We start from the raw sequence: 24,364 nt of genomic DNA, 5'->3' as shown, positions 1-24,364 counted from the left end.
AGTGTTTTTCTGGATGAATTCAATGGTTTATCCTGATATATCATCTTTGTTCCTTATCTCTTTTTCTATTTGAAAAATAGAATAATACCAAGATTTTGCTTACCATATTGTGTTAGTATCAAGAACCAGTGCTTTTATAATAACTGAGCAAAGTAGAACAGCCACCTATGAACTTTTACCACTAACGCTGTTTGTACTATGGGTTAACTGTGCCTGTACCCTTTCTTTACATGTCCATAGCCTTAGTATCTAATGTACTCTAAACCATTATTTGGCCCAGCATGCTATTTTGGGCACGGGAATAGCTAGTTTAGGGAGAAAATTAATGACATGGTGTGAAGACCAGGTCAGGATTAAACAAATTTCATTATGAGATTATGCACCTATCTTAATTACTTAGGCAGGTCTGCATTTTGTGTAAAGTTTCTTCCATTAGTAGAAAGACAATAATATTGAATTAACTAGTTCTATTAAATGTGAGACATGTGCATGATTGCAAGTCTAACCATGTAGTAAGAAGACTATGGGACACACATTCATCAACTATGTTTTGATTGGATTGAGTTAGAAATCAAGATGACTCATTTCTTCACCTTATTCACTCATGCTGTTTTCTGAGCTAACTTGCAAGAAAACAAAGTGTCATAATGTACATTGGATCTTGAATGTTAAATGCCCTGGTCCTTATTGCAAAATGCTTATACTGGACGCTATGGTACTTATTGTCCTGAGTAAATGGAGATTCCCTTTCATGTTTCCTTTGCTTATTTCTTATGCAGATAATTATAACCTCTAAAGAAGAACATGAAGAACAATAGCACAGTTTGATCATTTTCTGGAAGTTACACTAATACAAATGAGTAAATGAAATTGGATTTTTCGATTACATATAAAACAGCACAAACTTTAATGACCTTCTTATCTCAGTGAAGCACTTACTAAGGATTAGCAATTTAAAAGAGCTTGGAAGTATTAGCATCTGCAAAGGGTTTAGGAAGGTTGGATTATCAAGACACATGCTCTATATCTTTCTCTTCTTGGTCCTAGGTTGAGGGAATAATTATGGGTAGGAAAATTTTCCCGTTTCCCCCAAGACTCTCTGCTCAGAGTTTGCTCTTTAGAAATCATAATTCTTTCAATGGAGATTAACACTTTATCAACAGGTATTCTAAGAAAGATCCTATCAGCTGCTAAGCAGGATTCTACTTGCTAAACCCCACTCCTATACATGTTAGTTCCCTCTCAAGTGCAGCCTTTAATGCCCTTTTAGTTAGGAACAGGGCAGCCAAGCATACCTATCAGGTAGCATGATGTTCCTTTACCAACCAGTGTTGGGTCTTTGCCAAGACATAATCCTAGCAGTTATGTAAGCCTCATCCTTTATCTTAAGCAGTTTCTACTGTTTGATTTCATACAAAAGTACAAAGTAATTCTGCCACATAAAGTTATTAAATACTCTTTTTAGGATCCACTGTAGAATGAGTATAAGGCTTCCTTCTATTTGCATTTACTATTAAAACCAGAAAGCGTGGGGCACCTGGGTGGCTCAGTGGGTTAAAGCTGCTGCCTTCGGCTCGGGTCATGATCCCAGCGTCCTGGGATCAAGCCCCGCATCGGGCTCTCTGCTCAGCAGGGAGCCTGCTTCCTCCCTTCTCTCTCTGCCTGCCTCTCTGCCTACTTGTGATCTGTCAAATAAAAAAACAAACAAACAAACAAACAACAACAAAAAAAAAACAGAAAGCGTGTCGTTAATAGAGGTTACACTGCTAGATTCTGAATGTTTTTTTAGATAAATTATAATTTATTTCAAAGAAAAGACATCTGACCTGAGAAGCAGGGCGTAAAAATAAGGGTTAAAGATAACTGTTGTAAAGCTGTCCAAGGATTTTCCACAAGATTCATTGAGAAAGTACACCCGTGATATTTTATGAGGGCACATTGGTCCACCTAAATGCTTGTCCAATCCATTAATGTTACTAAATAGGATGATTAAGCATCTACAGAACAAATATACTTCATCATTATGTATTATGAGGAATGTTTTGCAGTATGACTCAGCTTGAATTATGAACAAGACTTTCAGCAAGTTGTTGGCAATGGAATGTATAGAGCTTACCTGGTTGCAAAGTACCTTCAGCCTCTATTCCACAGCACAGTTTGATTCTGTGCCATTCCATACTAAGTTGGAAAGAACTAACTTTTAGTCATCTCTCTTCCTAAATTACTCTGGCAACCTCATGGCAATCAAGACTATTTCAGGAGGGGATCACGACGCAAGCGTTTTTGTGTTGAAGGACTTCATGTCATGTTCAATGACACACAGTAGAGGCTAAATATGTGGAGAGATTACTGAATAATCACATATTACATTATAATACAGACATATTATTCATAGTAGTTTATCTATATTGCTTAACCCCCTTATAAGCACACCTCATACTCAACTGCATAATGTCTAGGGCTTTGTTGGATTTTAAATAATTATTAATATGTATATGCCTTTCCCAAATTGCAACACTGTTCATCCAAAACAGATAAGATGATAGTGTTTAAAGATACAAATTTGAAATAAGTATTTACTATTGTTAAGTAATGCAGAATGCAAAAAAAAAAAAAAACAAAACTTATTTGCAAAATAAGTTTTACTACTTATAAGTAGTAAGTAAGCCATAGAGATCTAATGCCCAGGATAGATGAATATAGACAGTAATGTACCATAATTATGTAATGTGATAAATATTGCTACAATGGCAATCAGTATATAAATGTATCAAAGTAGCTTTATGTATGCTGTATGCTGTACACCTTAAATTACATAATGTTACATGTCAAATTTATTCAATAAATAAAGAAAAAGAAAAAGAACAAAACACACAAAAGAAGGTTTTCCTTTCCAGTCTCTATTTCTTCTTTATTCTATTTTCTCCTATTCTAGTCATGTAAATTACAATTATAAATACCCTACTTGGAAATTAGGATTTGATGCAACTTCCCTATTAACAAGTTGACTCCAGTCTGTTCATTTATTATTTTCCTTACTTTTTTTCACTCATTTGTTAAACTCCCAATTACACTTCCATTTCTTACACTAAATATGTCCACCCATGTAAATTGGTCAGTTGCTGGCATTGTATCAGGAGTGAGCAACCAATCTCTCCCGCCAGAAGTAACTTATATAATACCTCATATTTTTCAATTTACTCTTTTATTTCTCTTAATATCAAAGTTGTACACACATACATATAATCATTATCTTCAATAGCATTGATAATTACCACATTCTTATTCATTAATTTTATTAAATCAAGTTTAATGCTTATAATATGGCAAACATTTTATCAGGGTATAAAAGTAGATAATACCTAATCACTTCCTCGAAGCTTCTCTCATTACCACACAATTTCCTCTTTACAGTTACTTTCTGATAATGGGTACAGCCTGTGCTCTAATCCTGGCACCCATCAGGCCCCACTAGGACCACCATCATATGTGGTTGTTGTGAATGTGGATTTGGGATTCAGTCTGTGGTGACTTAGTCTCCTTATCATCTGCTCATTTACATCTGTGATGTGGGGAGAATTATTTTACTTCTGTATTGCTCAATAAATGTGATTTAAAAAATAAAGATTATAGCAGTACTTATTTCACAGGGTTTCAAGTAAGGTTTTAAGGATGGGATACATGCAAAGTTCAACATAGTCCTTGGCATGTTATACCCATTTAATGAGGGTGTGTGTGTGTGTGTGTGTGTGTGTGTGTGATTTTTTCGAAACATTTGAAGACAGTGAATCCACGTAATTGTAATTAATTTTTTGGATAAAAGACAATATAAGGTCTTTTAGATAATTTGGTGAGCATTTGCATGTTGATTCTGTACTTATTTGTGATTTTTTTTAAAGCTTCAGCTCCATGTAAATATCACAAAAATTAATATAATTGTTGACATTAAGATAATTTGTTTTTATATCAAGTGACTATATCTCATGTATTGTAAAATCTTGAGTAAAATTTACAGTGTAACTGGGAAGCAGTTATTACTAGGAATTTTGGATTTTATTTATATGTCTCAGGTAAAAAATTAAAGAGGAAGGTTAAGATAATGTCATACTTTTTTTTTTTTGAAAGGACTGAGTTTAAGAGTTATTTACTTACAAAAACTTTATAATGTAAAAATTTAAATGTCTGAAGAAAACATCTAGAATAGTGACTTTACTATTATAGGTTGTTACCCTTCTTTTTATCTTTCAGGAATACACAATAGATATAATTTTTGCCCAAACCTGGTTTGACAGTCGTTTAAAATTCAACAGTACCATGAAAGTGCTTATGCTTAACAGCAATATGGTAGGGAAAATTTGGATTCCTGACACGTTCTTCAGAAACTCAAGAAAATCTGATGCACATTGGATAACAACTCCTAATCGTCTGCTTCGAATTTGGAATGATGGACGAGTTCTATATACTCTAAGGTAATACCATGGAAAAAAAATGTAGTTGCTCTAATTTATTTTCCATACTAATACTTGATCAGCTCACAAATTTTCCTTTTTCAGTTTTACAAAGAAAGAAATGTTGAGTTCCTTTCATACACTAAATCTAAAATGGTGGAATATTTTGGAAACTTTTTTTTTTTTTTAAGCTCAGATATCCTTCTCTTCTAAAACATAAGGGAGTGTGGTGTGAACATTATGTGTTTTAATCCATAATGCAAATGGTTGACTGAGATTTTCTCTAGGAGCCAATCCTGCTATAAAATTCAATAATATAGTAAAATATTCTTAAGAAAGGATTAAATGAAGATTCAAGTTTATTTAACTCATTGTCTTGAACATATCACCACATATCTTATCAAGAATCATCCTAATCTTATTAAGAATCCTCCTTAATGGAAGGAAGTTTATAAAAATTTAATGGAAAACAATCACCATCCTTAACCATGTATGTTCTGTTAATTGCATGTGTGTGTTTGTTGTGATCCTGAAGTATAAAATTTAAACTGTAAACAGAAATTGTACAGTGGCAGCTTAGTTGGCTGGAGAGGAAAATCTTAGAATTTTCTTACTTGCGAATGCTATAACATTACCACTTAAAACTTTGAAACATTATAATTATTATTATTTTCTAATATATCACAGTCTGTTATTAGAGACCAAAATAATTCTTGAAAATTAGATGAAGGATTTTAATGCTTTAAACTATTTCCTATTATTTAATATTTACTTTTTTCATTTGAATAGATTGACAATTAATGCAGAATGTTACCTTCAGCTTCATAACTTTCCCATGGATGAACATTCCTGTCCACTGGAATTTTCAAGCTGTAAGTGACAAAATATGTGATAATTTTGTAGAATTTTAGCCTTAGATTCTGTTTATTTAAAAGTGTAAAATAGGGACACCTGGGTGGCTCAGTGGATTAACGCCTCTGCCTTCAGCTCAGGTCATGATCCCAGGGTCCTGGGATCAAGCCCCACATTGGGCTCTTTGCTCAGCAGGGAGCCTGCTTCCCCCTCTTTCTTTGCCTGCCTCTTTGCCTGCTTGTGATCTCTGTCTGTCAAATAATAAATAAACGCTTTAAAAAAAAAGTGTAAAATAAAATGAGATAAAATATAACATATAATTTTAAGAAGTGTGGGTTATGTTCGTCTCTCAAATAAAATAATTACAAATTACTTATTTTTCTTGCTTTTAAATTAAAAAGTGACAATAAGTGCATAGTAAATGTATATTTTTAATTATATCATCTTACAAACTTTGGGTTTATCCAAGTATCTTTTTCCTATTTTGATTAAATAAAGTAGTCCTGAAGATAGGTTTGTGTTCAAATGTTTTAACACTGCTATGAATATAATATTGATTCAAATTTTATTCATCTCCCTGAGGCAAGATTTATCTTTATGACATTGGATTTTAAAATATGTTTCAAAGATTGGTTTGGTGAATAATATTTACTACATGAATAGCAAATCTTTGAGAAGACTTTAATGAATTGGAAAAGCCTAGGTAGAAATAAGCTTATTTTATTCAAAAGAAAGATTGAAACACAGAGAAATGATTAGAACTAAATAATTTGAAAATAAAAAGTATTTTGTTCCAAGAAAATAATTATTATCTTTCTGTATGAATATCGATTTTATTTCATATTTACTAACATGTTTACTTATATTTTTATAAAAATGTTTTTCTAGATAACATATAATTGGACAAGTCTTGAAACCATGTAAAATGAGTTTAAAAAGTGTTACTGCCTATATCCACAAATTGCTATCTTCATTCTATTGAAACTTGCCTTTTTCATATATCACATTCTACTGTTTATTCACTGTAGATTTTGTGTACTCACGAGTATTATCCTACTTAATCATTTACAAAATTCCCAATTATCTCTTGTTGTTTCTATTAATGATTATCTTGACTTTTCTTAAGGATTTTTGTCTCATTAAAATGTCCTTTTAAATTTATAATCTATCTCACTGCTTTAATTTTCTAACATTAACTTCTCAATGAATAAAACACCCGAATCATAACAAAGACTTGATTAATCCAAGCACTCAAGGAATAGTTGAAATGCAAATATTTGAAAATGTAGTAATTATTGTACTTGCCTCCTAGATACCACGACTAAATTCTTAGTGTGATAGTTCTTTGGCTTTGATTGTCATTGCTAGAAATTAATAATCTGCCCCTGTGAATGTAATTGGTTATCACTAACATAAACATAATAATCATAGCTAACTTTTCAGGTATTCAACACGATCCAGCAGAGAATTAAGGTTTCTATACCTAATACTTCACAACAAATATATTCAGAAGATTTCAATACAACCCTATTTTATTTTTTATTTTTTTATTTTTATTTTTATTTTTTTATTTTTTTAATACAACCCTATTTTAAAAGTCAACATCATGAAATTTAAAATAGTTAAATAACAAATATTTTTATTTGTGCCCACACTCCTATATACTATGACTATATTCTATTGCATTGATAAAGATAATCTAAAAAAATACAAAATATGGAAAAGCAGGATGGTTAGAGCCCTATAAAACAAGAAAGAAGATGTGAAAAAAGAAAAGAGGGAACAGATTTTTATGAGTTAGAGGAGAGATGTGCTATTTCATTGAATGGCTGATGAGGCGATCCTGGTACAAAGTGATATAATGTTTTGGAAATGTTTTAAGATGATAGTGAATTCCGTTCCTATAATATGATAGACCAATACTTTTGTTGAAAACAATTTAAAACTTTATGTTATTAAAAATCTCAAAAACATGTAAGTGAAATCCCCAGAAAGCTACTGAAGCATAAAAAATGAAGCCAGAAAGGTTATAGCCAATTTTGACCCAAGGACTTTTGCCAAACAAGGTAAATTTGAACTGTGACTTTGACAGCCTTGTGGGTTAGAGTTCTAATAGAACATAATTTCTACATACAACTGGGTTACAAAGGCTGGATGCTTAGGGTAACATGAAGAAGCATCCCCTCCTATATACACAGATGCATATACACACATACACACAAAAAACCACTAATGTCTAAAAGAAAAGTTGACTTTGCAATCAGCAAACAAGGGTGAAGTAACTCCTTGAGAGGATATAATTACAAACCCACACTCACATGAATTTGCAGCCCAAATTTCCTTCACTTGATTACTCTGAAAAATCCTTGTGGATTTTTCTGAAATGTGGCAGGAAAAAATTATTTTTTTTGAGAGAAGTCACCTCCATGCTAAGAAACTTCCAAGGTGAAAAACCATTTTCAACACAAATAACAATGATCTAGTATTCAGGATATAAAACTAATTCAGACTGAAAAAGAGAGAGAGAGAGAGAAAACCCAATAAAGGCATATGTGATTCAACAAGCAGTTCTCCAAAGAAGAAGCCTAAGAATCTAATAAACATATGAAAAAATTACTAGGTTTCATTCATATTCAGGAAAATGTGAAATAAAATATGCCTACAGACAAGTAAAAATAGACTGTCCACATCAAGTTAAATGAGAATGTGGACCCAAGTATACTTTCATACTCTGGCTGCTGAGAAAATTTATTGGTATACTCTTTATGAAAAGAAGGTTGGAACTGTCTCATAAATTATTATGAGATAATAGAAATTATATGTAACCCATGACCCCAGCTATTCCATACCTATATATATATGCCAAAGAAATTTGCATGCATGAATCTTGTGAGGCATGTATAGTAAGGTTACTAGTAGTAATGTTAGTATTGACCAACAAGAAACATTATAGGTGTCTACACCAATAAAATGGATAAATTTCAGAACATCTTTATAATGGAACAAATTTACTAAAGCTATATACTTTAGCATGGGTGACTATTACAAATATCGTATCAAAATAAGTAAAATATAAAGTAATGCATCTAGTATGGCAACAATCTAGAATTCAAATAGAATGTAAAATAAACTATGGTTCAGAAATGCATATCAGAAAATCAATAACAGAAACACAAGGGAAGGATTTCACAGAAATCAAGTTAGTGTTACCTCTATTTATGAGATGGAATACTATATTGGAGTGGACACATGTGTTTCCCTAGACACTAATGTGATTCTATTTTTTTTTTTTTTAGTTAAGTGGAGTTACATGGATTATCATTATTTAATCATTATATGATTATTTTTAAACTATTTCATGCCATGTTTTATGCCATGTTTTCTATATTTGACATACCTATAATATAAAAATGAATTTGGAATGATGTTGGTATTGAAGCAGTAACAGATTTGAATCTTGGTAATCTATATATTTTTATTTTAATTTTTACCTAGATGGGTACCCTAAAAATGAAATTGAGTATAAGTGGAAAAAACCTTCTGTAGAAGTGGCTGATCCTAAATACTGGAGATTATACCAGTTTGCATTTGTAGGGTTACGGAACTCAACTGAAATTTCTCACACAATCTCTGGTAAGAAGGAAATGCCAATCAATGAATGCCTTTTTATTTAAATCTATAGGTTTGAATCTATACTTTTATATATTTTAATAGCAAAAATAAAACTTCTTTCTTCCAGGGGATTATGTTATCATGACCATTTTTTTTGACCTGAGCAGACGAATGGGATATTTCACTATTCAAACCTACATTCCATGTATCCTGACCGTTGTTCTTTCTTGGGTGTCTTTTTGGATCAATAAAGATGCAGTGCCGGCAAGAACATCACTTGGTATGATATGAATACTATGCTATAGCATCATGGGACTGTTAAAATATTTTAGTGTGAAGGAAGTTCATCATTGAATATGTTACAATATTCCTCTACATTACAATCAAGCAAAAATTTACAAGTGTTCTAGTGCTTTATAAAATGTTAAAATGACTATATGACAAACAAGCAGGAAGTAGAATCACAAAGAATTTAAAATTTTCTTGCTAATGGAGTTCAAAGGAAACATAAATACTCAGCAGGAATTAATAAACAAAAACCATACATAATCCCTGAACCTCAATTTGGTCTATATTTTTAATCACTGTTCATCAAGATTTTATTTTATTTTTTAGCTGACTCACTGATAGCCAGCATTTATTGACCAATGTGTGTTTAGAAGGTTTTGAAATCCCCTGCTCTTACAATGGTGCTAATCAACAGTGAACTTTTCTAAAGGGCAAGTCACTGAAAGGGGCAAGAAACTTCTGGGCTTCTGTAATCTATAAAATGTGTAATTAGTCTCTGAATATTTTGAGAGTTGTCTGCACAATAACACTGATTAAGAGGGTAATTTGTAATTCATACTTGAAAAAATAAACTTTTGGTTTCTTTCTTTAGCAATCAATTGCAATAATGAAAACCATATAAGAAAATGTATCTAATTACTGTGCGTTTGTTTAAAAGAAAATAACTTCCATTTATGTATTGATATACAAAGATAACTTATTGATCAATTTCATTCCCAAGATCAGTGCAAGATGTGAATCACACTATGATAATTGTGTCTTAAAAAATATAAAGTTGGGACAGTCTGTTTTCAACAATTAATGAGGTTTTCATGATAGCTGGTGAATAACTCCGTTTAATAAATACAGTAAAAGGCAAATCATATAGAAGTGGCAGGATAAAGCCTGAGGCACCCAGCTCTATATTTGAAAATGCAGTCCCCTGGAGGGTCTAAAGAGAAGTGTACTTACAGCCAGTGAATAAAATGTACTCAATACCTGAGTTTTGTTTCCTATTTAAACTATTACTATTTCAAATTATTTTATGTTCCATTGTAAATAAATTATTTCAGATTCTTGTATGATACTATGAGTATGACTTAAATATTATATTTTTGTTTTTAAACATTATTGTCATATTTTTCCCAAAGAAAATTTGAATAGATTGTTTCTACCCTGATATTTGTATGAAGCCAGAAACCATGCCATCATATCTTCAAAGGGAAGAGCCAGTTGTGGAATGGTATTGTTATATGAATTCATATTTTTAATATTAGCATATCAACATTTAGATAAGTCATAGCCAGATCTAACTTGAAGAATATCTCTTACAATTTTGGGCCCTATGTATCTGGAGCTCAAAAATTTTTTAAGCAAGTATATGCACACAAATACAAACATGCATATATAGGTCATTGAAGTACAATTTCCTAAGCTTATTTATTCCACATTGTGTTTTAGCAAACATTTACCAAATGTTTTTTTATGAAGCAGGCAGTGTTCTAAGTGCTTCAGTGTTAACAGTGAACAGTAGCTATAAAATCCTCATGTTCATGGCATTTATGTTTTAGTGGGGTGGGCAGGTAATGTACAAATATAAAGAGCATATAACATCAGTGAGTAATAAAGGCTATGAAAAGAGAGCAAAATAAATGTCGAGAGAATGGCAGGAGATGTGTGTGAATATGACGTTTGCTATTTTATCCTGTGGAGTCAGGCTACACCTCTTTGAGGAGGTAGCAGAGACCCAGTGAAGCATGGGAGCTAGCTTGGTCGATACGTGGTAGAAAGATAGGTCAGACAGGGAAAACCACCAGGTCCTAAAATGGGATCTTCCCTGCCATCATGCTTGAAGGTCAGAAAAAAGATAGCTATGGCTAGAACTGACTGTAAAGAAGAGAAAAATGAAATTGGAGATATGGCTAACTGTTAGATCATGTAGGTTTAGTAGGTTGCTTTATGGACTTTGGATTTTATTCTCAATGTGACATGTAGGATTTTGAGCAGGAAATATAAATGAATCTGCTTAATAACACAAAGATTTTCTTATTATCATAGATTCAAAGATATTTTAAGAGGAAATCCACCAATTTTTAAGCTAACACTGTGATAATAGTTACTAAATTAAAGAAATGTCTGAAAGCTAAATTCTGCTCGTTCTCATTGTTTTATGAATAGGAATGTAATAGTATTTTAATAAAGTGAAATTTAATGCAGTCATTGGTATTGAAATCAAAACACACATTATCTTTAAGGGTTTTTTTTTAGTAAATTGGGACATAAGTATGGAAGCCAGGAATACATTTGGAAATCTACTTTTGTCTGACTGTGACAATGTTATGATTTAGTAAGTTACCAGGAAAAAAATGCATTAGGTGAGGAAGACGAAAGACTTGTTTATTCATGGAAATCATTTAGCAGTTACCATATGCCTAGCCTTTATAGTTTGGGTTTAAAAATAATTGAAGCAAAAATTGTCAGAGAGAATAGGGAAAAAAGAAGTCTGTACTCATATTTGGATATTTTAACATCCTTTTTATCACTGATAGAAAAAGTACATGGAAGAAAATCAATGAAAATGTAGAAAATCTGAATGAAATTATCAACTACTTGACCTGATTGATAGTTATAGAAGACTACACCAAACTACAGAATATACTATATTTTCAAGTTCATATGGAACATTAACCCAGATCTCAATAAAATTTAAAAGACCCAAATTTTCCAGAGTATATTTTCTGACCAAAATGGAAGTAAATTAAGAATTAACATAAATAGGAGCACCCGGGTAGCTCAAACCATTGAGTGTTCAACTCTTGATTTTGACTTACGTCACAATCTCAGGATTGTGGCACCCGTGCCCCAAATCAGGCTTCGTGGTGGGGGCATGGAGCCTGATTGGGATGTTCCCTATGCCTCCGTCTCTCTCTCTCTTTCTCTCTCTCCCCCTTTCTAAAAAATTTAAAAAAATAATATAAATAATATAGATAATAATGTCCTTATCTAGTTGGAAATTTTAAAATGACCCTTTAGGTAAACTTTGGGTCAAACTGGAAATTAGAAAATATTCCTAGATTTTAGTTAATTAGAATTTAACATATACATATTTGTGAGATGCAACTAAAACATTGTTTAGAGGGGAAATTATAGCTTTACAATGCTAATATTAGAAAAAAGATATAAAATTAATATTCCAAGTATCCACCTTAAGATCTAATAAATAAAATAAATGTCTTGTGTATAAATGTATTATAAGAACTAAGCAAAATATTGCTGTATCAATTTTTTAGATGAAAGGCACAGAGGAGTTAAGAAACTTCCTTAAGGTCACAGAGCTAATAGATAGAAGAGTCAGAATTTGAACCTAAACTTGTCACCGTGACTCCCAATACATCATAACCCTGTCTTCACTTTTTTTCCAATCCTACGTGATGATACAAGTAAAAAGACAAGTGCGTAAGAGGAATTATTAGGGCATGTTTCGAAGGAGACATGAGGGTAAAGGTAGAACTGCCTTCCCTATATTAAAGAGACCCTTTCTGGTTTTTTTTCATCATTGATGTTGCCACGGTATAAATAATTGGCCAAATTAGGAAGAGTTCCGCATTACATTAAGTACTTTTTGAAGAGTACATAATTCCATTCATGGAGCTATATTTGGTGGACATAGAATGAGAATTACAGCAGTTTAGGTAAGGAGAGATGTGTCCTGTACAGCTGTGAGTTAGGGGTATCAAGATTAGCAGTTGTAAGAACCGTAAGAAAGCCACCACTAAAGAGAAACAGGGATGTACGCAGAGATACATACACAGGGCTGAGGCCCAGGGAGATACCCAATTTATATGCTGGATTCTTTAAAATATAAAGATTTTTCCTTGTGCTTTTTTTTAGCCATTGACATAAGCTAGCCAGTATTTTTTGTTTAAACTTTGAGATGTTAAAAAAAATAGTGCTAATTCAAGTTATTGCATATGGAAACACTGTACTAGTTTAGATTAATTTTAACTAGGTGTGGTAGAAAACCTCAAATCACTATAGCTTATTAGGTAGAAGAGTATTTGTTTTTCATGTGAGAAGCCCAGAGGTATGTAGTCAAAAGGTGATTTCAGTTTGAGGGGTTCAGGTTCCCTCCAGCTTTCTGCTAGGGTTGTGGATGATTTTAATTCTCATGATTATATAATGTTCTAAGACGGCTGTTGGTGCTCTGGTCATTGCATTCCGTGGAGAAAGCTATGAAGAAGAAGGAAAGACTGGCATTTTCTGTCTCTTTAATGCCATCTTTTATTCTTATTGAAATACAATTGACATTATATTAGTTCTAGGAGTACAACCTAATGTTTCAACATTTGTATATGTTGCAAAATGACCAGCACCATAAGTCTAGGTAACATACGTAGTCACAAAATTTATTTACTTGTGATGAGAACTTTGGAGATCTACTCTCAGCAACTTGTAAATATACAACACAGCCTTATGAACTATAGTCACCATGCTTTTTGCATTACAGCCCCATGACTTGTCTAGTTTACAACTGGAAATTTGAAACTTTTAACTCCCTTTTTGCATTTTTAATGCCATCGGTTGGACACTGTTTACACCCTTGACTTAATTCTCCTTGGCTAGATATCAGCCTGTGTCCACACACAGCTGAGCAAAGATGGCAAAGGAATTCTTCCATGCATCCTCATACCGGCTAAGAATTGGATGGTCTCTTGCTATGAAGAATGGAAGAATGAGTGTGGGGTGTCTGCAACTTGTAGTCCACAAGTTTAGTTGATTAAAACTCATTGCAGACACAAAGATCACATCGAAAGAAAGGTAGCTATGGCTACCAATCATTTTTTCTGTAAATCACGGGTAATCATATCCTTTTGTTTCCATTGTTTCTTTCTAATCCCAACATTGCCAAATCAGTTGGAAGAATAAAAATGGGTTGCTATGTTTTATTTTGTATTTTCCCCCTCCCTCCACAGGTATCACTACAGTTCTGACTATGACAACTCTGAGCACAATCGCCAGGAAGTCCTTACCTAAGGTTTCTTATGTGACTGCGATGGATCTCTTTGTTTCTGTTTGTTTCATTTTTGTTTTTGCAGCCTTGATGGAATATGGCACTTTGCATTATTTTACCAGCAACAAAAAAGTAAAGACTACTAGAGACAAAAAGCTAAAGAATAAAACCTCGGTATGTTAAAAATCTCTATTTTTATAAATAGCAACTCACTATTTGAAATACTGTTTTGAGTACTCATACTTGCTTAGACTAATAGGGATTCTTGAGATACTCTAACAAAAGCCAAATCCCATTAAGATGAAACTGGAGGTTTCATTCTTTCCTTCCTTCCTTTCTTCCTTTTTTATTATGTTATGTTAGTCCATACAGTACATCATTAGATTTGATGTAGTGTTCTGAGATTCATTGTTTGCTTATAACACCCAATGCTCCATGCAATACATGCCCTCGCCAGGCCAAACCATCCCCCCAACCCCATTCCCTCTGAAACCCTCAGTTTGTTTCTCAGAGTCCACAGTCTCTCATGGTTCATCTCCCCCTCTGATTTTTCCCCTTCATTTCCCCCTTCCTCTTCCTAATGTCTTCCCTGTTATTCCTTACGTTCCACAAATAAGTGGAACCATATGATATTTGACTTTCTCTGCTTGACTTATTTCACTCAGCATAAGATTTTAATGACTGTTCTGTCATTGCCCACCGGGAAAAATATATATTAAGACTTCCCCTTAGAAAAGACTCTTGGGTTCCCTTTCAAAGAGTGGTTTCTTACGCTGTGATTTTTCATCAATGGTAGATTCTTTGTACCTAAAAAAATTATTTAAGATCTCTCTTTGATTCCATTTTGTTTCTTAGGATTGGGTACTAACCACAGGTGGCCCAAAAAATTGCTTCATTTTTAGAGTTAAAGAACCCTCTTTAATGTTAGTATTCAGCTATGTTTGAAAGTCATAGCTAAAAAATGTTTTTTTTTTTTTAGTGTATATTTCTGTGCCCTTACTCCCCCTTCCCTTTCTTATATCTACTTCAACATGTATAACATCAAATTGATATATTAGAATTGGTTCTATTAATTCTAAGATACTTAAGTGTTGGATGATTGACTATAAATTCATATCTAATGGCAATTACAACAACCTTAAAATAATATCCAACAGTTCCTGAGTATACCAGGTGTTTTACCTGCATGATTTCATTTATGCTCTTATGAGTACAAGTTCAGTAATTTGCACAAGGACAGTCTGAGGAAGTGAAAAATCCAAGACTCATACCCAGGTCTTTTCTGGTGCCTGAAGTTTGCAATCCTTCCTTTATATTCCTGTTCTCATAAGACTTAGAAAAGCAAACATCTGTTTTTCCAATATTGACCAAAATGGCACTTTATTGATGATTCCAGCAAATGTTTTCAAAGCAGATTTGTTCCTGAATACCTAAATAAATGAGAACTATATACAACAGCTATGCTTGAGTGGCAAGCTTGTAAGCCTACCATAGACTGTATATAATAAAGCATGGAATTTTCCATATTATCTCCTAACTTAGTAAGTTCTAGGGTGCGATGGTTTTCATCCCTCTTCCCATTTTTCATTAATTTCTTTATAAAACTTTGACATATTTTTAAATTATATTTTACTTTCCATGTTATATTCTAAGGACCAAACCCTATGTGCATTAGCTTTCGGTTTCCCAGAGTATTCCAAGAGAACAGGGCACATTGCTGGCAGTACACATTTGATAGCTTACATTGCAGAATTAGCCTGTGACTTTCTCAGTTTATTCTATTTTAGCTTATCTGTGGGACATATTGTAGCCCCTGAAGGGACAAACCATTGACAATGATGTCAATTTGAATATCCATTTGCTACATTTTTAAGTAAAGAAAAATGCAGGTTTTCTACTGTTTTCCTTTAATCAAAGCAAAGTACCCTCTCTGAATTTTCCATTTCATTATTTACTCATCCATAGTTATGCTCAATCGCTACTTTGAATATTTTACTTCTAGAAATTGTGAATAAAATCAGGAAATCTGTAAGCTCACATCGATTCTCTGATTTCATTCTAAGAATATATAATGTACATACTATTATAATATTATCAAAGACACTCAACCAAGTGTCTACTCTGTCTAATCAGTTTGACTGTCACATTTACTCAGAAACCTTAAACATTGGAGTGCAAAACTTAAAATTATGATGTTTTTTAATCTTTCATTCACCAAATATTTATTAAGGACACCCATGTCCTACACAATGTTCTAGAATAGTTATTTAAGAAAAAAAGTTATATTAAGTATTTAAAATTTAGCATCAAGCTCCTGGGCTTTACTGGCAAACAGTAAAGATTAAAAAAAATATATGGAATAAAAAATAAATATGAACTTTGAAAAACTAAATTTCAAACATCCAAAGTTAAATTGGTACATATAACCGACTACCTGGGTACAAAAAAATATTTTCTTTAGAGCCAAAATAAAGTTCTATAGTCTTTCCTTTCTGTTCAGTTATGTGATTTATGAGTTCTTTAAATACTAAATGACATTTTGATTGAAAAACCGAAATCAGTAATCAAATCTGACTCCCTGCTTGGTTCAGTGTTCAGCCATCTGGTCTTGTTAATCAAGTAAATCAGAATGCACTTTTATGAAGAATAAACAGCTCTGCTTGTTGCCTCAAGTGCTCTAGTTAATGGTAGGTAGAGTCTGCGTTTTCTTCTACCAACCAGGACAATCAAACACACAAGTCTTGTAGGATCTTGCTTTGGCACCCTTTCTTTCTTCTTTTTTCCTTTTATTTTTATTTTTGTTATGTTATGTTAGTCACCATACAGTGGTACATCATTAGTTTTTGATGTGGTGCTCCATGATTCATTGTTTGTGTGTAACACCCCGTGCTCCATGCAATACGTGCCCTCCTTAATACCCGTCACAGGGCCAACCCATCCCCTCACCCCCCTCCCCTCTAAAACCCTCTGCTTCTCAGAGTCCAGAGTTCCTCATGGTTCATCTCCCTTTCAAATGTTTCTTTGTTGTTGTTCTTCTTTCTGTTTTTCTTCTTCTTCCTCTTCCTCTTGTTTCTTCCCTAACCCTTCCCCATTCCCTCCTCCTCCTTCTTCCTCTTCTCCTCCTCTCTTTCTTCCTTCCATATCCACACTGTCTTTCTTAAGCTCAAAATTCTGAATATTTTAAAATCTAGCATTTCCTCCTTTTGTTCTCTAGATGGCTTATGGCAGTAAGTCAGAAAAAAAGACCTTGACTAGAGTCACTGGAAGATCAACATGTCTTATTAAACAAAACCAAAATCAACTTCTTGAGGTCTGACTGCTCAACTGAGGATCCCAGAATATTCCACTTTATTTTAAAAAGAAATAATATTTGGCTGTGTCCCAATTTAGGTTTTAAGCTTCCATGAATCCTTTTAAAAACACAAATTAATAAAAATGCTTTTTTACCTTACTGTACATGTGATATATTAGACCCTTTTCTTCCTCTTTGCCTCACTCTCTCTGTCTCCCCCCTTACCTCCCACCTACCTTCCTTTGATCCTTCCTTCCTTTGATCCTTCTTTCCATATCTTTCTCTTTATTTTTTATTGTGAATATCAGTGATGTTTTCACGTGGTCCATATTTCCACCCCATCTAATATATATTACTGTGTTTTTATTTATACTTGTTAAGAATATGATTCAATTGTGTTTATGTCAATATCTTTTTTTTTTTTAATCTAAGAAGTTAAGAAGGTTAAAAGATGAAATCAAGACTCTATGAAACAGATAAAGGTCATAGAAATGTAATTGTGGTAAGCCACTCATTATTAATTAAAGAGTAGTCATGTTGAGACTAGAATATTCCTCCTGTAGATGATTAGGAATCTCAGAAAACCATGTTATACATACCTATATCAGGGTCCTGTTTTAACCCATTTGAGGACAGACTGACTTATTGTATTCTCTCAATTTAGGTAAAATGTACAATGATGGAAATTTATTTCACCAACCATGGACAAGGCACTTGGAGAGGAAACACACACACACACACACACACAAAACAATAGTATGTGTTTGTTTGTTTGTTTGTTTGTTTTGCTTTCATTAATCTTTAAATCTAGTTATGGAAAAATATACTATACATAAAGTACAATACAAATTAAAAATCAGAAGTAAACAAAGATACTATAGGGCAATTAGTTCAATTATATGACTAGTTTCATACTTTTTCAGAAGCAAAATATTTTCAACAGTGAATATAAATTATAAAAGAAACTTTTTAGGGATCCCTGGGTGGTTCAGTCGGTTAAGGATCGGTCTTTGGCTCAGGTCATGATCCCAGGATCCTGGGATAGAGGTCTATGTCAGGCTCTCAGCTCAGTAGGAGCCTGCCTCTCCCTCTCCCTCTGCCTGCTGCTCCCGCCTGCTTGTGTGTGCATGTTCTTTGTCTCCTCTGTCAAATAAATAAATCTTTGGGGAAAAAAAAACCCTATTATATATATTTTTTTCACTTCACTGTTTGTCTTCATGTTTTTCTTTTGTATTGTTATTTACCTTGGAAGTTCTCTGTGATTTTTCACCAGTAGGCCCTGCAAGCTTGGCCTGTAACTGTTGAGTGTGCAACTGTCACATTTCATTCTCATGTGTGTGGATGGAAAGCGTGACATCTTACTGCTCCCAGACATACACACGTACATTCTAAGTGACGATGAGGATATCACTAGAACATTCCAATATCAGCTTCATAAGCCCTAATCCTCCCGGGAGAGGCATGATTTTATCTGTTTGTTTATTTATTTTTAGAAATTACGGAGTTCTAAACATAAGCAGACTCTGACCTGTCAGCATCGCTTCTTCTTTATATGCACAGATGAGCAGTGGTTCAAACAGCGGTAGCTCTTCTGGAGATGGACGTTTAACTAACGTCATGTTTTCCATCCTGTTTATCATCCCCATTCATCCTGTGTTACAGTGTTTCTGAAGTGTCTTGGGTGGGAACAATAGCTCCCACACTCAAGTTTCCATTTTCTCTGAGAAACAAACTGAGGTTTTTGGAGGGAAGGGGGTTGAGGGGTTGGGTAAGCCTGGTGGTGGGTAGTAAGGAGGGCACATATTGCATGGAGCACTGGGTGTGGTGCATAAACAATGAATTTTGGAACACTGAAAAAACTTAAATTAAAAACAAATGGAGATCTAAAAGACCAAAAAAAAAAAAAAAAAAGTTTCCATTTTCTGAGCCTCTTTTGAAATGTGGCTTCCTGAAATGTTGGCCTATTTTCACCTGTTCTTTGTCTTTCAAAAACAGTACAAATTCTGACATGCTGATTGGCTGCTCAAAATCCACTTCCTGTGGATTTTGACACGGATGTGGATTTTGTAGTTTTTGAAATCCCAACTGATACTTCAACGAAATTTTATAAAAGTGGAGTGGAGAAAACCTGTGCTCAGGCTTGCATTCTCCCATGCAAAGTTTTAAATGGGAAATTAATAACAGAAATAGTCAGTATTTCATAACATTGGTAACATGACCTAGTAATGTTTGATATTAATGTTACTAATATTTAATAACATTGATGATATTAGTATATGATACAAATATTAATTATGATATACAGACACATACACAAATATACATACATAATTATTTACTACTTAATTAACATAAATATTTTCTTGACTACTTAATATTTCTTTGGCATTAGTGTATCTTGGTGCTTGAAATATATTTTGTATATTTAAATCTAATACTAATATATAAATAATGTAGTATTTACTCTCGCTTTCAAATAATAAATAAATAAATCTTTAAAAAATAGAGGTGGGGGGCACCTGGGTGGCTTAGTAGGTTTCTGCCCAATTTCTGCTCAGATCATAGTCTTAGAGGCTGAGCCCCATGTTGGACTCTGTGCTGTGCAGGGAATCTGCTTGAGACGCTCTTTTTCTCCGTGTCCCTCTGCCCCTAGCGCCCCTTCAAATAATAAATAAATAAACGTTTAATATATGAATAATGTAGTGTATAACATATAGCCAGACAAATATATCTTTGATAACGAGAATGAGATCAGTTTCTCAAAATGTTAAATTCAGTTATATTCCTAGTGACTTTTTCAAAGAACAACAAAATGATATAGTCTCAAAACTGTATTATTTAAGGTAAAAGAAAATCCTACTCAGTTATGTAGTTTCTTTTTATATTACTAAATTGATTTATTTCTTATTTTTTCAATGCTTGCTATTTTGGGGGGCCACAGGAGTTTTACTTGAGAAATGAAACAGTTGCACTTCAGATAAACAAGGTTTGGAATATGTATATTCTTCTGATTACTCCGTCGTTAGTGGTCACCAGGTCATAATCTGTGTGTCAAAATATTTTATTTTATTGCTACTGTGTCAGCTCAGGATATTTTTCTCAGTACCTATGAAGTCATATTTCTATTCACATCCACCATTCATTAAAGTGTAGCTTCTTTCACTTTATGAACTTGTGGTGTTTTGAAGGGAAAGCAGGAAACTGGAAAATTGTCGATTGGAAGGGTCACTGCAGTAGAAGCTCTCCCTGATTCTGACCACCAGAGATTAGTCCAGTTTTAAAACGAACCACTTGCAGTTTTTCTCCACTTCTGGACACTCTAATGTTTAATCATCTTCCTCATGCACAATTGATATCTTCCAACAAACACACCATCTTCCTATTTATGGCAGGGCTAAGTGATATGTAGAATGCATTTTGTGCCGTATAACCTTGAAATTGTCAACTAACAAGCTTGTATTTTAATCAATTTTCACTCGGATTAGCATTTGAACATATGCTATTTAAGTATTAAGTGACAAGGAAATGAATACCAATTTGCCTCATTTTGTACATGATTTTAGTGTTCCACTAAAATTTCGGAGTCTAGTCAAGTATCCCCAAGTGTCAAGCTCAAAACATATGTCATTAACATTTAATAATATATTGCTTCTGCTTTCTATGATACATCCAGGCACATAGAGTAATGAATTTATTTGTGTTTAGGATGTATTCCTTATCTTCAGGCTGCACATTTTGTTTCTATTATTATGACTTATGTGATGCATTTATCTTTTAAAAATATCACTAAATATGATTATTGGCTACTTTGACATCGACTGAATTTTAATATTTAGTGGTTTGGATTTGAAACAAAACGGATTTGAATGTAGATCCAAATTTTTTAAAATTATTTTTTGTGTTTAATTTTAAAAACTTTTCCATACAATGTTTAATTTTCATGGCTTTGAAATTTCTTTATTTCAAAATGCAGGATAAAAAAATGTTGCAAATATTTTCATTAGGAAGAATTTAAGCTCAGGTTAAAATAATTTTAATAATCTCAACATTATATTTAGTGATTAGATAATAAAGCCACCAATTATAACAAGTTGTAATGTTCACATTTTTGCACTTTTTTTTTTTTTAGTGTTCCAAAATTCATTGTTTATGCAACACACCCAGTGTAATACTTGCACACCCGTGCAATACTTGCCCTCCATAATACCCACCACCAGGCTCATACAACCCCTACCCTCAGTTTGTTTCTCAGAGTCCACGGTCTTTCATGGGTTGTCTCCCCCTCCGATCCCCCATCTCACTCCTCCTTTCCATCTCCCAATGTCCTGGGTGTTATTCCTTATGCTCCACAAATAAACGAAACCACATGGTAATTGACTCTCTCTGCTTGACTTATTTCACTCAGCATAATCTCTTCCAGTCCTGTCCATGTTGATAACAAAAGTTGGATATTCATCCTTTCTGATGGAGGCATAATACTCCATTGTATATATGGACCATATCTTAAAATTCACATTTTAAAATAACCCCTAAAATATGCAGGAATTCTGAAGGAAGTGTTACTAAAGCTGCAGTCTTAATAATGTTTTAATTGCCATTTTTTCAAGAATTCATTAATGGATTTTTTTTTTCCTCCAGTAGCATTTTTTATGAGGTTCAGATTGTTGTTATTGTTCCTTGTTTAAGCATGTATTTTATACCAAATGGTAGTATTTCTTCTTCAGGCACCAACACTGTCAATGACAATGAAAATAACAAAAAGATTACCTATGATGAATACTTGCTATGTTTAAAATGTTTTGCTTTCTGCTTTATGTACATCATCTCTTTTAATTATCTAATGGATCTATGTATTATTGTGACTTTTGTAAAGGAGAAGACACAGGGATAAAAAGAAGGGCACTAAAATTTTCTGTTCAGAGCAACATTGCTTTCCTGGCCAGAGCTGGGATTTCTGTCCAAGCCTGTCTGACTCCAAAGTGATTACTTTAGCATTTCATAGTATCCTAGACTTGCTTGATTTCTAAATATTTTTTTAAAAGTATTTTTATTACATAAGTATTATTCAGAGCCTGGTATCATAAAAAGTTAATTTGATATGTGTCTCAAATAATCCTGATAATAATAACTATTATAACTGGGCAAGATGGAACAGTTATCATTTAAATAAGCCCTGAAATTTACTCATCACAGCCATCACAAAGATTAGGTGTTAATATAATTCCGGCTGTGAGCACAGCTATATTGGTAGAAAAAGTCAAATTTTGGACACAGTTGTTCTCAAACCTGAGTTTTTAACTCCTGCATATTCTGTCTCCAAAATATGATGCCTTATCCACTGTTACAAACCCAATCCATGTGTTTTTTTAATTCATTCACAGCTCCTCAGAGCTTTTCTGCATTATGAAAATGTCATCTTTGCTGTTTGTTCTCATTATCACTAAAATAAATAAATCACATCATATAATAATGGCAAACAGATACTAATAGCATTGTGAATGTTTCAGTGTCAAATAGAGAAATATAGACTTTATTTTTGTTTTAGAATTAGGTTCATGATTAACAATATTTTGGTAGGTCGATTTTCTAAAGCTATAAAATATATTGCATATATAAGGGTTTTTTTCTGCATGGTCTTTGTAAGTTATGTCTTACAAAGTAAATTATAATCTAAAAACACATTAGGATTGAATACCTCTTTGATTTCTGTAAACTAAGATTATTTTTATTGCATATCAGTCTTTTAGGGTTTGCCTTGAGGAGACAAATTGATCTTTCTTTATTATATTTTTTTTCTCAAAAACTCGTTTATTATTTTACTCAGATGTCCCCTGGACTCCATCCTGGATCCACTCTGATTCCAATGAATAACATTTCTCTGCCCCATGGAGAAGAGGATTATGGGTATCAGTGTTTGGAGGGCAAAGATTGTGCCAGCTTCTTCTGTTGCTTTGAAGACTGCAGAACAGGGTCATGGAGGGAAGGAAGGATACACATACGCATTGCTAAAATTGACTCCTATTCTCGAATATTTTTCCCAACAGCTTTTGCCCTGTTCAATCTGGTTTATTGGGTTGGCTATCTTTACTTATAAGTTCTATTTACCAGGCAAAAATAGTAAGAAGTTTAACTAAATCCAATATAATCTATTGCATTTCAGTAATACAAAGTTTCAATTTAAAATGCAGAGAAACCAATGGTTAAAATGTTAAAGCATTGTAACTATTCTACGGATTCATAGATAAATAAAGTAGCAGCTTTCATTTAAACTTACTTAAATATATGTAAAAGAGATTAGTTGCAGAATTAAGTATAGTAAAATACTATTATATATTTTTATTTTAATTTTATTTATTTTACTTGTATCCCATTAGGATTTTGAATTCATAAGTTCCGTGATTCATATTTTAAAGATGGAATACTTTAATAACTTTACTAATATTTTATTTAAATATAATCTATCATTGTTTGTAATGGGAACTTAACCTTGTGCCTAATGTTATGTAGTAATTTTTTGCTTAGAAAATGTTGTTATTTTGATTTTTTTCTTAGTTTTTGTTTGTATGCCCTGTTTGGAATAGAGCTAATTAAAACCATAAAGTCAAGATTTCCTGGCACTTATATCCAGATGTTTTACTCCCAAGAACAAATTAAATTAGAATAAAAGACCAATTATTACCTTATTAAAAGGCCAATTTTTATCTGTATTTTAATCAAATCCATTTCCTGACACAATATTAAATAGTATCGTAGTTACTTCAGTTTTGGTGATTTACAAACTAGAATGAAAACCACCAAAGTAATTTATACTTTAAATATAGGTGAAAAAGAAGTTACATTTAACCATTTTATTCTCTGACTCACAGTATTTATGAACTATGA

General features: G+C 32.9%; 1 protein-coding gene across 2 annotated transcripts in view; it reads left to right on the top strand.

Moving 5' to 3' along the window:
* GABRG1 (gamma-aminobutyric acid type A receptor subunit gamma1) overlaps positions 1-23,576 on the top strand; it is a gene marked incomplete at both ends in the record, with an annotated part of 68,307 nt that extends 44,731 nt beyond the window's left edge. Inside the window, 6 exons of one of the 2 annotated variants that reach the window (XM_080796820.1) lie at positions 4,249-4,469; positions 5,238-5,320; positions 8,796-8,933; positions 9,040-9,192; positions 14,153-14,364; positions 23,307-23,576. In XM_080796820.1, the coding sequence (XP_080652946.1) occupies positions 4,249-4,469; positions 5,238-5,320; positions 8,796-8,933; positions 9,040-9,192; positions 14,153-14,364; positions 23,307-23,576 (1,077 nt within the window). The remainder of the gene's footprint in view (positions 1-4,248; positions 4,470-5,237; positions 5,321-8,795; positions 8,934-9,039; positions 9,193-14,152; positions 14,365-23,306) is intronic. The other variant, XM_080796821.1, reaches the window with a different exon arrangement.
* Between the last annotated feature and the right edge of the window lie 788 nt (positions 23,577-24,364).

The sequence above is a fragment of the Martes martes genome (assembly GCF_963455335.1).
Source record: "Martes martes genome assembly, chromosome: 2".
Lineage (NCBI taxonomy): Eukaryota > Metazoa > Chordata > Mammalia > Carnivora > Mustelidae > Martes > Martes martes.
This window is presented reverse-complemented; position numbering and strand designations above follow the sequence as displayed.